General features: G+C 30.5%; 1 protein-coding gene across 2 annotated transcripts in view; it reads right to left on the bottom strand.

Moving 5' to 3' along the window:
- Window positions 1-3468: 3468 nt before the first annotated feature.
- Window positions 3469-15571, bottom strand: part of LOC144838456 (uncharacterized) — a 41168-nt gene continuing 29065 nt past the window's right edge. For both annotated transcript variants that reach the window (XM_078693826.1, XM_078693827.1), the window contains 4 exons: window positions 11000-11202; window positions 5838-5939; window positions 5522-5614; window positions 3469-5246 (listed from right to left, as the gene is read on the bottom strand). In XM_078693826.1, coding sequence (XP_078549952.1) covers window positions 5137-5246; window positions 5522-5614; window positions 5838-5939; window positions 11000-11202 — 508 coding nt within the window. In that variant the 3' untranslated portion in view covers window positions 3469-5136. The remainder of the gene's footprint in view (window positions 5247-5521; window positions 5615-5837; window positions 5940-10999; window positions 11203-15571) is intronic.

Here is a 15571-nt window from a genome sequence, read left to right as displayed (position 1 = left end):
GTGAAACAAATATATCAAAATCAATTAGCGAATTTATCTCTTTGCACTTGTAGACAAACGGTTGTACAAGTTTATTTAATATTTAGACAGATAATTACGGCACTTGAATACATCAAATGAGAGATTAATTAATTATAAATATGAATACGTGATCTGTATTACTGTGTAGGCCTGTGTGAGTGGGAATGATAAAAACAGGATGGGTATGTATTCATTCATTTGATTATTATAAAACAAATACACCACTTAGTATGTATACATATTTAGGGACCAGGTTTAGGGCTGCTGAACTGGCAGGTGCTTGGGATGGCACTGTACATACAAGATAAAAACATGGAAAAAGCCCACCAGCAAATATACAGTGCAACAATCCAACAAATTATTATCAAATGATATCCGACTAAACCTCTGTCTACACTATCAAACTTTATGTGACAAACATGTGATGTGTCCATATATGGACATGATGATGTCATATCACTACCATATTTGGCACATCACTACCATATTTGGGCACATCACACTTTTTTTTGTCACACTAGTTTGATAGTGTAGACCGCTTAAGAAAATATTAGCGTCATTTTTGTTCAGAATTCGAAGTAAATTTTGATAATATAGGTAATAGGGCGAGTCGTGGACTTTGTTCGCATAGTTACAAAATGAACGCGATTGCAGGGATGCAAGTCATGCAGACACAGGCGTGGTGTCCATACACCAGTATCCAGGGGGTAATAACACGCCGATAATAATTAGTCAGTACTAATATTGTATTTGTGATTTAATTATGACATAATAACGATACCGGAAGCTATTACAGCAGTTGTGTATACCGTATCTCAATTAGATTCCAATTATTCAATCAATCAATCAATCAAAATAAGCCTACGTGATACTAGGGTCGTAATTTATGATCGTTAAGAATAAAGTCAATATGTATTAAGGTGCTATCATTTGACATATAAATTGATTTCAGATATCATTATAAAAAATGGCCTTACTAGTCTTTCTATTGTTTTATAAGGTAACCCTATTAGTTGACCCTTTTTTCACAAAACTAAACATGTTTCCTGATTGTTTGTATTTCAAGACAGGACCACAATGCAAAACATGTTTTCTTTTACCTGATTGTAATTGTAATATTGTATAAAGATGTTAAATAAGTAAATAACAAGAAAAGTACGTACATGATGAGGGGGATCGGGTATTGAACATTGATTGTCATTGCCAATGTTAATTCTACATGTAAACGCTGTTAGTTTTACATGATTGTGAACTACAGTGATAATTTTGATCGTGTGAACCATCGGACAGTAGACGGCTGTTGGGCCTACAATTATTATTTGTCTGTTCACACCGTGGTGGTCAGCGTATTCCGCCAAGTGTTTGGTCAACATTCGAAAAGATTGCAGCCATGGTCAGTTAAACTATATCATAGTTAATTATACGAATCATATTTGACATTTAAATAAGCCAATTAGGACGGCCCTTAAGTTAACACGACAACATATGCCGTAGTTTTTATATTTGGCTTATGCAAGAAATATGGCATGGGCGCCATGGATAGTGCGTTTACGAAACTTAGAGCGTCGTGATCATGCGTGTGCGTTTGCTAGGGTGGGGGAGGGGTAAGTGTACCTTGTGTACGCCACTCATTCGTGTGTATGCTACTCTCTACAAACACGACCACTCTTCATCTGGATATAGTCAAATCGGTTTATGCATCGGTATACTGTTTCGTAACTTTATCTAAAAAGACAAGAAACTTTCCCTTTTTCGCAAAAGGTGAACGTCGCGCGCAATTGTAACTTCGATGTATTACCATTAGGAATTCAACAACGAAACTTTTTTTGTATCACATGTATAACTTAAGCCGCCGAATCGAAGTGTTTACTAAAGTGAAACTGTAAATTTAAACTGCAAGGCACAATGCATTGTGTTTTCAGTTTGGAAATAGAAAGTTCCTAAAAAGTCATGGCGAACAGAGAACTGATGTGTACAGAGCAAAGATTGTCTTGAGTCTAAAACAAACTACCGGCAACGGTATTCTAACAAAGCCGTTGAAAAGAAAGGGAGAGGAGTAAGTTAGCAAAACAAGTTTTGGATAAACTTGCAATGTTGAAAGAGGTTAAACACTAAGAGCAGCGGGAAGCTTTGATGTTCTGGTGTTTGGTAGAAAACATTCGGTGTTAGGTGGAGACGGTGTATGTACATAATGACTAATGTCTTCCTAGTTCAAAAAATAACAAATGTATGTGTAAAGGGCATTTCACAACCAAGTTCAGATTAGTGACCATAGTATATTAAGCTAGGTTAACACTTGGACGCAACGCAACGACGCGGGCGCGACGCTACGCAAGTGAGTTGACCAATCACAAGCGACAGTTTTAAAGTAATCCATCGCGTCGTGATTGGTCAAAATACTTTACGTCCCAGAGCGAACCAAGCTTAAATAGCAACAATTATAAGAATTATAACACGAAACATTTTGTTTAAAAAAAATTTGCTTAAAAGCAAATGTTTAAATAAACAAAAACCATGGAAGTTCACTTCTTTTGGTTCGCTCTTCGGAATGAACGTGATGTTTGCTTCTTCTTTAAAAAAAATATTGATTCTTAAAATGTGATCTCAACAAAATTCAAGGTTGTGCATGTTACCGTGCTGCGGAACCAATATGAGTAGGTAGTGATATTAATATCATAAAATAATAAAGCAAACTCATTTATTTATAGCAGGTATTAAATGAGGTACCAAACACTGGGATGTATAGACCACAAGTTACAAATGAAATACACGTTTAAATCATTACGTTAATAGTAAGTAGTTAGTAACAATGGTTATAATATATAATAGCCCGGAGGAAAACACAGAGAGTACACACGGTATTAATGTGAGTGCGCATGCGTGTGTACTTCGATTGTGATGAGTGCAACAAGTGGTGTAAAGCTCTGTCTACACTATCAAACTTTATGTGACAAAAATCTGTGATGTGCCCAAATATGGTAGTGATATGACATCATCATGTCCATATATAGGCACATCACATTTTTTGTCACATAAAGTTTGATAGTGTAGACACAGAGCTTAATAAGTGCTGCGTTTTTACAATAACAATAGTGTGTAAAATGATCACTAACTATTTTACACCTCATGCTCAAATTTTAACCAAGGACTACAATGGTCTCCGCCGATTTGTCAAGCTTTTTCTTGGACGGTCACCAAAAGATAAATTAGGTTCCTGCAAAAACAATGATATAAACAGAGTACCGAGTTACAAACACACCATGCATAAGGCTTGGTTCCCACTAGCAACGCAATACAAGGACGTAGACGCAACGCAAGCGAGTTGACCAATCACAAGCTGTTCAAATAGTCCATCATTTGTGATTGGTCACCTTGCTAACCGCGTACGTTCTTGCGCTGCGTACAAGTTGGAAACCAGCCTAAATGAGTTACAGAATGAGCCAGCTATTAATGATGTACACAACTATTTATTATCAAAACAGTTGATGACAAAAAAAAGTTTCTCGAAACTAATATATAAATACAAAATATATCGCAGATTTGTCTTGCTATTTACACATTTCAAATAGTAATTTGTAATCATTATTTATACACACAACAATATATAAATCACGGGCGATCGTCAAAATCCACGACATTTGTTATAGGGTAAATAACAGTATAAGAATAATAACAATAACTTGTTTTTATGAGGTGTACCAATTAAATATTAAGTTGGACAATAAACTGTTTAGATAAATGAATGCACAGACCTATAAGGTAGGTCTACCGATATATTCGACGATATCGTCACATTATTATTATTATCGGTCTTTATTATTTCCGATTCCCGTCAGATAAATTCTCCCTCTTAATAATAACTTAATTTCAGAGGTGACAAAGGCAATGGATTTTTGTCGAGGCACAACACAATTATCTCAATTTTGTTATTTTCATAATCAAGATGAGTTCGTAAATTGAGGGCAGTATACCATATTCCACCTCCATATTTAATTTTATTAAATTAAAAATATATATATTTTTTATGCAAGGCCCTCTTAAAAGTATTAAAAAACTATTATACATCATATTCATTAAACTCCTGATTTACTTTTTCCATCTTCAATAATCATCTATCGGCTATTATACATATTACAATAATATTATAGATGTGTTCTATACTTTGATTGCTCTAACGTCAATCCAACAATTTGTCTGTTTTTCGAGTTGTAACAATCCTGATGTAAATTACAATTAAATAAACAACACAACATGTTTTAAATGACAAAAAAAAGTTTCTCCAAAAAACGACGAGAAACAAACAAAACTCATCCAATCACTAAAATATTATCTGATAATGTTCGATAAAAAAAACAAATTATTAACAAAAATCACTATCTTACTTTCTTGGTTATTGCACTGAAAAACAGTATTCTAATTTCGCAATTTGAATACAGTTAATTAATTACTAATTAAAAAATAAGACTTGATTGATTTTATCTTCTATATATCTAATATCACTTATTTCAGTTGGTGATAAAGGTTACACCGCAAATCATTTATAAAAGAAAAAGAAATTTACCAATTAATTTCTAGAATATAAATCTGTTTTAGCTTCAATTCTCATTTCTGTGTCATTATTGACAAGCTAATTGGCTGTAATAAATTCAATAAAAAAATACCTTAATGTAAAAAAGTAAAAATTATAATTCTCCTCCCTTCCATCGCACTTTGCATTAAAACTATTCCCTAATTATCACATTAAGGCACTGTTTCATCTTCAACAGTACACTTTTTCTTTATAACACTTTTATGGAATTTACATAAATTTACATTATAGAATATACATGATAACCGTGTCAATGTCATTTGAGATATTTCTCTACGTCTGCTAAAAAAATCATAATAAATTAATAAATATTATTTTTTAAATACTAAATGCCAATCAATAATCCGTCAGTCAATCAATAACTACAGCTGTAGAGGGCGCATTATCAGTTATTCGTTACAAATCATATAAATTTATTTTTCTCAAACTGTACAACTATCTTACAATTTAGTCTCAGCTTAAAGCCTGACACCCGTTCAACTTTTCTACAAATTTATTTCAAAAACGATAAAAATCTTGATAGATGATCAATGACTTTTCTCTTTCTTTATTTTCTTTTCACTTTTTTGATCCTTTTCCTTCTTTAATTTCTTATTATCTCCTGTTTTTTCTTTGTTTGTATGCCTAGGAACAATATCTGAAAAAAGAAAGAAATTAACTTACTAATGAAACCAGATCATTGTGAAAATCACATTTTAAAATAAATGAAGGTTAAGGAATCATGTTTGCTGCCCTCTAGAATAGTTTAAAGTTCATATTTGGCACTTGATGTTAAAAAAAGAAAATGTTTAATAATAATATCCTGGATTTATAAAGCGCCTAATGTTGTGAAACCTCTAAACGCTGTACATATTATTACCCTGTAATTAATTTTTTAATTTAATTTGTAAAAAATGAGAAATAGTCACTTACTATGTTGACAAAAGCGCCCTTTTGTGTTTGCTGGGCACAAACATTTTCCACTATCACATCTACCGCCATTCTTGCATGGCTTTTTACAAGTTGCTAAAAGGAAAAACAAATTCAGCAATTAATAATTTGTTCACATAATTTCATGTAAAAACAAATTCATCATTTAACTATCATAGTCTTTTTTTTAAATTTTATTAAATATTTTATTATATACAAAAATCTTTAAAACTGTAATATGTAAAAACGTTATGTTTTTGATCTTTTCTTTTTATAATATATTTTATGTATAATTATGGGTAAATGTAGCAATACTTACATATTTGACAACGAGCTCCCTTATAGCCTTCTTTACATTTACATCGATTGCCTTCCATACATTTCCCACCATTCTCACAAGTGGGAGAGCATGTTGGTTTATCTAAAAGAACAAATAACATTGAAAATTAAAATACAAATATTCGCTTACAAAATATCTCTCCGACACTTGAAAATAACCAAATATTTATACCAAGTTAACTTTTAAGTAAAATTGTTTATTTTGAAGTCTAAATTAACGACAGTCTTTAGTATAGAGGGTGTGTTTATTTGAAACTAAGTCTGTATCCCTTTGATAGGCTTGTAAAGTAGGACACTCCAGAGTTTTGCCTGAACCTTAGAAACAAGACAAATCATAATCTTTCAACAACAGACGTTTTTTTTACATAGTAGCATGTCTATCAGTAACAATAACGCTGGGACAGACTACAAACAGACACACAGCAGCTTTCCCAAACTTCCACAGGGAAAACGACGTCAATTTTACGAAACTAACCAAAAATGTAAAATCATCATCAAGATTTAGGCTTCTTTTGGTTAAATCACCTTCTTTTTAAATAAGTTAAGGTAACTAGACGAAAAGATCTTTCTAAGAAATTGTTTCTTGATCATTTCTTGATCAATCATTAAAGAGATTTATCAAATTATCTGCTTATGGTGATGAGGGATCTCTAGTTATAAAAACAAAATGTGTTTCACAACTTTTACTTGTTACCTTAATATTATAATTGATTATTGTATTAGAGAATTAATTTTTTATTTATTCTTTTTAACAACATACTATGTACTATATATTTTAAGATAATTTTGATTAAAATCTGAGTATTTCTAAACAGAATAAGTATCCTTTGTTTTTAAGTTAAGTAAGCTTTTAATCTAAGATTCAATGGAGACCTGAACCTGTCATTTTTGAATGGCAGGTTGTTCAACCACTTCATAACCCCTTTACCAGTTTTAAAACCTTTGATTAACCACTTTAACAATGAAATTTCTTGCAGTTGTCATGGACTTTAAAAAGTCACTAGTCATGTTTTTCTGGCTCAGCCGATTGGCAAGTGAATTTGTTGAGGTCACAAGAAGTGTAGCAAACGAAGGGACAATTAACAACTAATGAATAAAGGTATATAGGCAGGAAATCCTTAAAGCTGTCAACTTCTTTGCGTATTCCTGCAATATCATCGCCGCAGGGTTGGTGTGCAATGCGTGGTATGCGTATCATGTGTGTACTTAATGATTACGTGTACATAAAGAATTATAATCTTTAGCGTATGGGTATGTTTATGAACATTCTTTGTACACATTATACAACTAAGCACGTTTACTCTACAAACTTAATTTACATGAGTAATACATATGACTATATTATATTATGTCACTATATATAACCCAAAAGGATAGCAATCATGTACTTATCCAATGTGATATTTATCTTTTAATATCCCAAATTATAAAATAATCATGTCTTACTAATAAAATATAGGTCTATTAGATTATATCTAAAAAGTGATTAAATCACAATCAAAAATATTAATTTAAAAAAATGGTTTTACTTTTAAATAGCAAAGTGTTTAAATAATATAATTATATATGTTACTTATATTACAAAGATTGTTTTTTATCTACATTTTGACATTTGAAGTAAATAGTTTGAAATTGTAAACATAAACACAAATATTTTGGTGTTTTCTTACAAAACTTTTCATGTTATAATCAAATAAATGGCTGTAGTTTGTTATTCTGATTTTGTTCACTAGCATTACAAATCCTCTAGGTGTTAGAGTCTAGACGAGAAGGAAACTTTACAATTCAAATCACGAAGACAAGAACTAATTGACAAAAAAAAACCGCATTTCCAAAAATAACTTCTTGAAAGAGTTTACCAGCCAGAAACATATAATCTTGCAACAAAATATGTAAAGTTTTAGCTTTTGGTAACAAATAAATATTTTAAAATTGTAATTATTGTATTTTATTAATTCTTAATATTTTGCTATTATTGCTATTAAGTTTATTGTGTTCTTTGTACACTCATTGTGTATAAGGGACGCCAAGAATCACAAGCATATGAATAGTGGTTATTCTTGGGTGCTTTAACAGCACTGGTGGATCCAGGGGTTGCATTAGGTGTGCCATAGAGATATCTCTATGGATGTGCACACTGTCCTCTTTGACCACTACATTGAAATTCATCATTTAATTTTTTTTTACTATAACATTATTACGATAGAAAAAGAAAGATAGGAACTAAAGCTATAGTCTGTCACATGAACTAACCTCAACAGACTATTTTTATTTATTTTCAATAAATTATTATATTAAATTATTTAGTAATAAAAATATTGTGATTTGTGCCAAAAGTATATAATTGATAAATTTTAAAATAATCACATGTGAATTCTTGTGCCTAAAAATTGTCTAAAACCTTCAAACTTGACATATTTTGACGGCTGGAACCAGAGTGCTTCAATTCAACTATTACACAGCTAACACTTTAACAGTGACTTTTTCTTAATAATGCTTGTCGAAATGTATTACTGTTGATCTTTTAGTCAGACAGATGTTGCTAGTGATAAGGTGTCATACACAGTACCTGACCCACACTCTCCCCCAAGACTGGGGAAGGGGTAATACTAAGTTTCTCAAAGGATTAATAAATTAACGGAGGAAGAATTAAGTAAGGCAAAAAATAGAAATTGGTGAATTTAGATGTGTCTGGAAATTAGTGGTTGAAACAATGTGGTAAGGAGGTAGATATGACTGTCACAAAAAGTTGAAGGCTACTTAAGTCACATTTTATTAGGCCTAACATTAAACAATCCATCTACTTCTGTCTCTGCTTTTACTTCAGAAAGAGGAGTTTAAAAAAAAGTATGATTTGCAAATTGCTTCAAAATAAAACTCTACAACAATCCAGCCCAGCAGTAGAGGAACCAATGTCTCTGCATGTGAATAATAAATTAACATGACTAACTAGTTCCTAGAGGTCCTGAAAATTAATAATATGAATAGTTATGGACCATTGAAATTGGTCAAGAGGTCAAGTAAGGTCAATTAAAAATGACTGGGGTAAACCCTAAATTCATCAACACATCTGTCAGTACTTTTTTGCATTACTCACTCTTGCAAATATCAAATCTATAATATTTGTTTCTGTTCTGAATACAAATAACAAACATTATAACATTTTAAATGGTATTTAAATGTGAAATCAGTCATCATTACCTATATTTGGCTCTAGTATATGCTATAATGATCAACTGCAGCAGGTAACTATACACTTTTGCTAAACTTACTGAATGATCTCATAAAACAATTTTCTATTTTAGTATTATCACAAATAATTGATACAATTTTCAAGTATGAAATCAATCAACAATACTTGTAAATAACATTTTTACAATCGTTTGTGTCTTTAGCTTCCTGACTTTTCACAACTTACAGAAAGATCTAATTGTTTTTAATTTTTGTAAAGTAATTAATGTAGAATAAAAGATAACAAGTGATTTCACAAGAATATCAAAATCGCTATATTTATATGATTACTCATTGACTGATGATTAACTATCTGACTCACAAAAACTATAAATAAAATAAGTTTAATGCAAACATTTTGTTACTATGATCCCTCACTTTAAAGTATTATGCCATAAAATAATAACTATTTTTAGTTTTTTATATCCAAAATTAGTAAAATGTTTGAAAATTTCAGGTAGGAATAACCAAGTTAAGGTTGCCAAGATGAAGCATTCATTAAGAACCAAGGTGGTTATATTGCACTATCTACTATAAAAAGAAATATACAGTATATAGAAGTATTATATAAATCCAAAGGCAAATTACTGAAAAAATGACAATGCTGTGGGTATCAGTGTCTGGATCTCAATGGAGATACAAAAAAAAAGCGAAAAGCTAAATCAAAACGATAAAGAAAAACAGCCAGAAAAGTTAGCAGAGCAATTGTATATTATATATATTATATATTATTGAAATTTGAAATAAATGTAGGTTTCCTCCACAAAAGAGAGAAAAAAAAGAACATTTTTTAACAAAAAAGTACACTTGTATTTAGTATCAAAGTATTTATACAGCATACTATATCATGAATTGAATAAAAACTGTTTTCCAATACAAAAAAAAAATCATTAAAGAAAAAAATTATCCTTGTAATTTTAGAAAATTAATTAGAGAAATTAAATCCAGACTTGTGTTTAACACCCCCACCCTGTCTTGGCAGCAATCAGGGATGTTAACACGGAAAAGGGAAGTAGAAACACCGTAAGGAAGACAGGAAGAACATTAATAAGTTAAGAATAATTAATTAGTGGCGTAGAAATCTAAAGATTCACACCTACCTATTTCCTGATATATCTTGTAGAAATGAGATTATGTATTTAGGTCACAAATAAATGACATTTGAATAGACAACAAGGCCCTAGGGACCACACCCATCCCTTGCGACCTTGCCCTAAAATATGATTTTTATTTTTATTTGTAATCACTGAATGAATTTAAATTGAATTTTATTACTACTTATCCAGGATGATGAAATTATCGCATATTCGGACTCGTAGAATTGTAGATAAATCAAATAAAGAATAAGCTTCCGTGGGATTGCAAATTAATTAATTGGATTTAATAAAAACTTGCATTGCTAAACATCCAGTAAGCCTTAAGGCAGTACAAATGGACAAAGAGATTACAAGTGAAAAACTTTGAACCAATAATGTAGGTTATGAGCAATTTGAGGTATTTTAAGTTAAAATTTGTAAACTTGTCAAAAACCTTAGTCATGATTCGATATAAAACAAAGGATAATCAATATCATTGATTTTGAAACCAATAAACTTTTAATATTGCTAAAGGCCTTTTCACACACAAAAAAGTCAGTTATGTTCTATACCATTTTATTCAAAAGAGAATATTGTAATTTTTCCTTTTCTGTGTGAATGGGACTTTAGTGATGTGTGAAAATAGAATGTGCAACAGCTCTGTCTACACTATCAAGCTAGTTTGACAAAAAAGTGTGATGCACCCAAATATGGTAGTGATATACCCAAATATGGTAGTGATATGGCATCATCATGTCCATATATGGGCACATCACATTTTTTTGCCACATAAAGTTTGATGGTATAGACAGAGCTTAAAGAATAATACACTTACCATTTTTAGATTTGTCTATCTTGCAGCACAAGACACCAGACACAAGACCTGGTTGATAAGAACAGGATGGAATACCACTCTTCTTGTGTCCATAGAAAACATCTATCCTACCACCAGCTAAACAGGATGACTTGTTCGGTCTTCGTTGCGAACAATGTCTACCAATTCCGCCCATGTTGTCTTCGTGATTCTTTCCTGAACACCTAAACAAATTAGGTAATATTTTATTTATTATATATAACATTTACTAAACATTATTGACACTCAATACTATGAAAATGAATTAATACAGTAAATATAGTCAATTAAATACAATATTTAATTTCTCAAAATCAACAGCTTATTCCAAAAATAAAAAAAACAGAATGTTCAAAGTAATTATATCAAGTTGATCCTAGACATATTTTAAGAAAAGCAATGATGTAATATGTAAAAGATGAAGACTTGCATAGTACCACTGTACAGGAAACTATTAGCATTTAAACAAATAAACTGAAACAGTTAAAAATCCAATTAAATCAATGGTGACATTCGGTTCAAAATGTGTAAATCAAAATTGAATAATGTTTTAGATTGATTTTGACAAATTACACGTCTCCATGAAACATGTTTCAACACACGCTGAACCTACGGAATCCCAAAAGAGAACCAGGGTATTCCCGTCGGCATGTCTATAAGATCGCATCCAAGATGAGGTAGAACGTTATATTAGTCATTGGGCTTTAGATGCTCCCAGTAGTAATGCAATTCAAACCATGTATAACCTAATATTAGGATTATGATTATGATAAAAAACTTAACTGAACACAAATAGATGTTAAATAGATAACTTTCAAGTTAAAATCAAAATTGTGAGGCTTTTAATGAACAAGCAAACTTCCTTAAAATTACAAGAATATTATTCTCATCATCAGAACTGAAATCAACACCTAGTGTACTCATATACCTATTACACAGTTTTATTTAAATAATTAAATATTGTAGATACATAGATATTCTACTAACTGTAATTGATAAGTCAATATATAATAATGCAACTACAAGATTTAATTTTCAATCTATTTAAAAATGATTTTTACTGTAATTGAAAATATTTTTTGTAAAGAAATTGTAGAATAAATATTTATTTTTGAAAAGTCATTCCGATCAAATGACTTGCTCTTAGGTTTGTGTTCAAAGGAAGTTATTTATTTTTGGGATATAAAATCTGTTGTTTCACTTTTAAATCTAAATTAGTTTGGTTTGACCAACGAGACAATTTAAATGTATTGTTTATTTGAAAACACATTAGATATAAATAATTTGTATTCATTTATTTTTGTACTGTTTGTATTGTATTGTCGAGGGCCCCAATGATCAGCTTTGCTGGATGGACTACTCTCATCAAACATGGTCCAATAAAAATAAATAACAAAATAAGACTTATTATTTTGCTTGCTCACTTTGAACGAAAGAAAGAAAGATTGTGAGATTCAATTGCCTGCTCATGTCTTGTTTACAGATTGATTCATTTTAACATTTGTAGTTCATTTAAAACATTAATCCTCACATTTCCATTCATCCATCCTTGATTAGTCACAGAACAAGATAAAGCATGAACTTACACATGAGTACGGTATGTTGAGTACAAGACTAACTTGAGATCTAAGTGAACCGATATGTTTCTGCTTGAGGTACTAACATTATTAAATGATTCATTGAAATATTATTAACAAATCAATATAAGTAATCGGCATAGACTTCTGTAGATTACAAATATTAGCAACAAATTTAATACCAATTAGATAAAAGTTGTGAAACATGTTTTATAGCATTTATTATAAATCTATCTTTTAAATATAAATCAATCACACAATAGGATAACCAATATCAATCAATTGAAATAATCAATTTGTTGACAATGAATATAAACACTGTAATGTTATATAATGATCTTTTTTCAGGTGTTTATGTACAGAAGCATGACCTCTAGCTCTTAGCATTAGAAATCTGAATTTGTAGATAAAAAAGCTTATTTCCCTACCATTTTGCCAAGTCATATAAACTTAAGTCTGTCTGCTGGGACTTAGTACCTGTCCATCTACGACTCACAGGAGCCAAGTTAAATGTCAGCGTATAGTCTGAGCATGCCTAGGCACTACTATTTGTATATGCTTTTCAGAATAGTCTCTGAGAAGTCTTTAGTATAAGGACCGGTTCCTTGTATATAGGGACAACACTTTAATCATTTTGAATAATAAAAATAAGTATTTATCAGTTTTAAGCATTGAAACTCATAGCTACTCAAATAAATTATATAATAAATAATAAGACAGTTTGCTAATTTATGCTAATTTCCTGCTTTCAATGTTTAATGCAATCAACATCAATCAATTATTCATTCATTCGTAATTCTATCTACTATACTACTATCCATTAAGTTTGTAAATATAAGCTCTGTCTACACTATCAAACAAGTTTGATGTGCCCAAAATATGGTGGTGATATGCCCAATTATGGTAGTGATATGACATCACATTTTTTCGTGACAAAAATTTGATAGTGTAGACAGAGCTTTAAGCTAACACTGAAAAAAAAAGAAAAGAAAAAGCCAGAATTCAGTTGTTTTGGGAGTTGTTCCAATAATATAAGCTTACATTTAAGTTGTCTGCAAGTTAGTTATTCTTGTTAAACTTGACGGAAATCACAATATTTATTAATCCGGCTAAAAGCGAAAATAGGTTGTCAGCTGTATTTTCTGCTGTATAATCACAGCACCTAGCTTATCGTTCTACTAACAGGTCTATACACTCAAGAATAGGTTTGTCAGCATAATTTATTTCAAAATTGGTATGAATTGCAAAATTAATTGTAATTTATACGGAATATTTTTTTTTTTTTTACATCAATGTAAACAAGCAATCATTTTTTCTTTACTAATTGTACTAAATCTTGTTATGTTATCAAAGTTAGTACAGAAAGTTAAAAAGATAGAATCAGAATTGAACACACTAAGATTAGGAGTCAAGGACGACAACTTGATATGTTATTAAAAAAAATAAAAAAATGTGTATATTATTAATAATGTAAAATTATTTTGAAAGAAATGAGAGAAACTATCCTCACTTTTTGTGAAATTTGAGAGAATGAAAAATGCTATACCAAGAAAAGGTTAACAAATTCAAGCATTTCATTCATCATACAAAATAACTATTTTTGTTTATAATTTAGAGATTAAAGATCATTGGTAATTAGCCTGTTTAATGCCAGAATGCGGGTTGCTCTGGGATTTCATTTTAGTAACATGGAAATCCTATCTCATAAATTATATATTTATGGCGTCAACGTTTTCCAAATTATTTCATATTGAAAGATTAACTACTTTCATAATGTTTGTATAATGTGAGAGGTTGTTAAATAATGATTTAAAATTTTAGTAGCATGCATAACCCAAGGCTATTCATAGTCAGATAATGGATCTATTAACAATTCAATTCAATTCAACTTTATTTCAGACAAACTGTCCATATGAAACATATACATACACTAAAAAAGAGAAAGAAATACAAAGCATTATGTGGAGGGAGGACCAATAATTATTTGTTTACATACAGTGCCTCTCTCCACTTAAAAACACATTTTACTATACCAAGAATTACGATGTAGCGTCAGCAAGAAAAGACAACTTGTATCTTATGAAGTTTGTCAAGCGCATTTTAGAATCACACTTTCAACTGACTATTCATTACTGTTTCCTTGTTTACTTTGTCAAAATTTATCTCCTTTAAAATCTAAGAAATAAATACTCAAGGATACTTAAATGTGATCCTCCAAATCTATCGCAAATTAAATATTAAATCAAGTTTGTTTAAATAAGTTAAAGTTTTCAAACTTGGTGACACAAATTTTACAAATATTATCCCCGAATTTCCTCTTTACCCCAACATTTACTTTCACTCCATTCAGATTCACTCTTCTTTACTCTAAAAATGTAAAATTATTCATAAATTCACCATAAACCCCATTTCAATTTCCTTCAATATTTCACTTTTATCCAAAATAGCACTTTTAACCCCGCATTTCATTTTAATCCAGTATTCCCCTATAATGTCCAAAGATGTCTCAAATGTAGGACCTCCCGCTGGTTTGGTTAAAAATCTGACTTGACAGGCAAGTTTCTGATCTGTCCAAAAAATGATAACCCCCGGGCTTAGTTGATGGCCTTATTTGAATTTAAATTGTCAATATATTGCACCATTTTAAATGTCTATAATATGGCAATTTGAGTTTAATATACATAAAGGTATCCAACTTACCCAATTTTAGTACAGTATATCTAAAAAAACCAGCAAAACCAAGCATTTTAACTCAGAATCCGCGACCATTTTCCAAGAGTCAAAAACATGTTTATTTATTGTTTTATATTCAGAAGAAACCTTTCTGTCTTGTCTTCATTATTCTATTAAAATGTAATTTGGTAGTAAATTTTAGGCCTATAAGCAAAGGACAATGTAATTGGAAATATGCTGATGAAACTAGGTTAAGTCCCAGAATGTACAAGCAACATGTTCAAAGAACAGACGTTACAATAGC

Source organism: Antedon bifida, chromosome 3, assembly GCF_963402885.1.
Source record: "Antedon bifida chromosome 3, ecAntBifi1.1, whole genome shotgun sequence".
NCBI lineage: Eukaryota > Metazoa > Echinodermata > Crinoidea > Comatulida > Antedonidae > Antedon > Antedon bifida.
The sequence above is the reverse complement of the archived record's forward strand: the minus strand, read 5'-3'. Positions and strand labels throughout refer to the sequence as shown.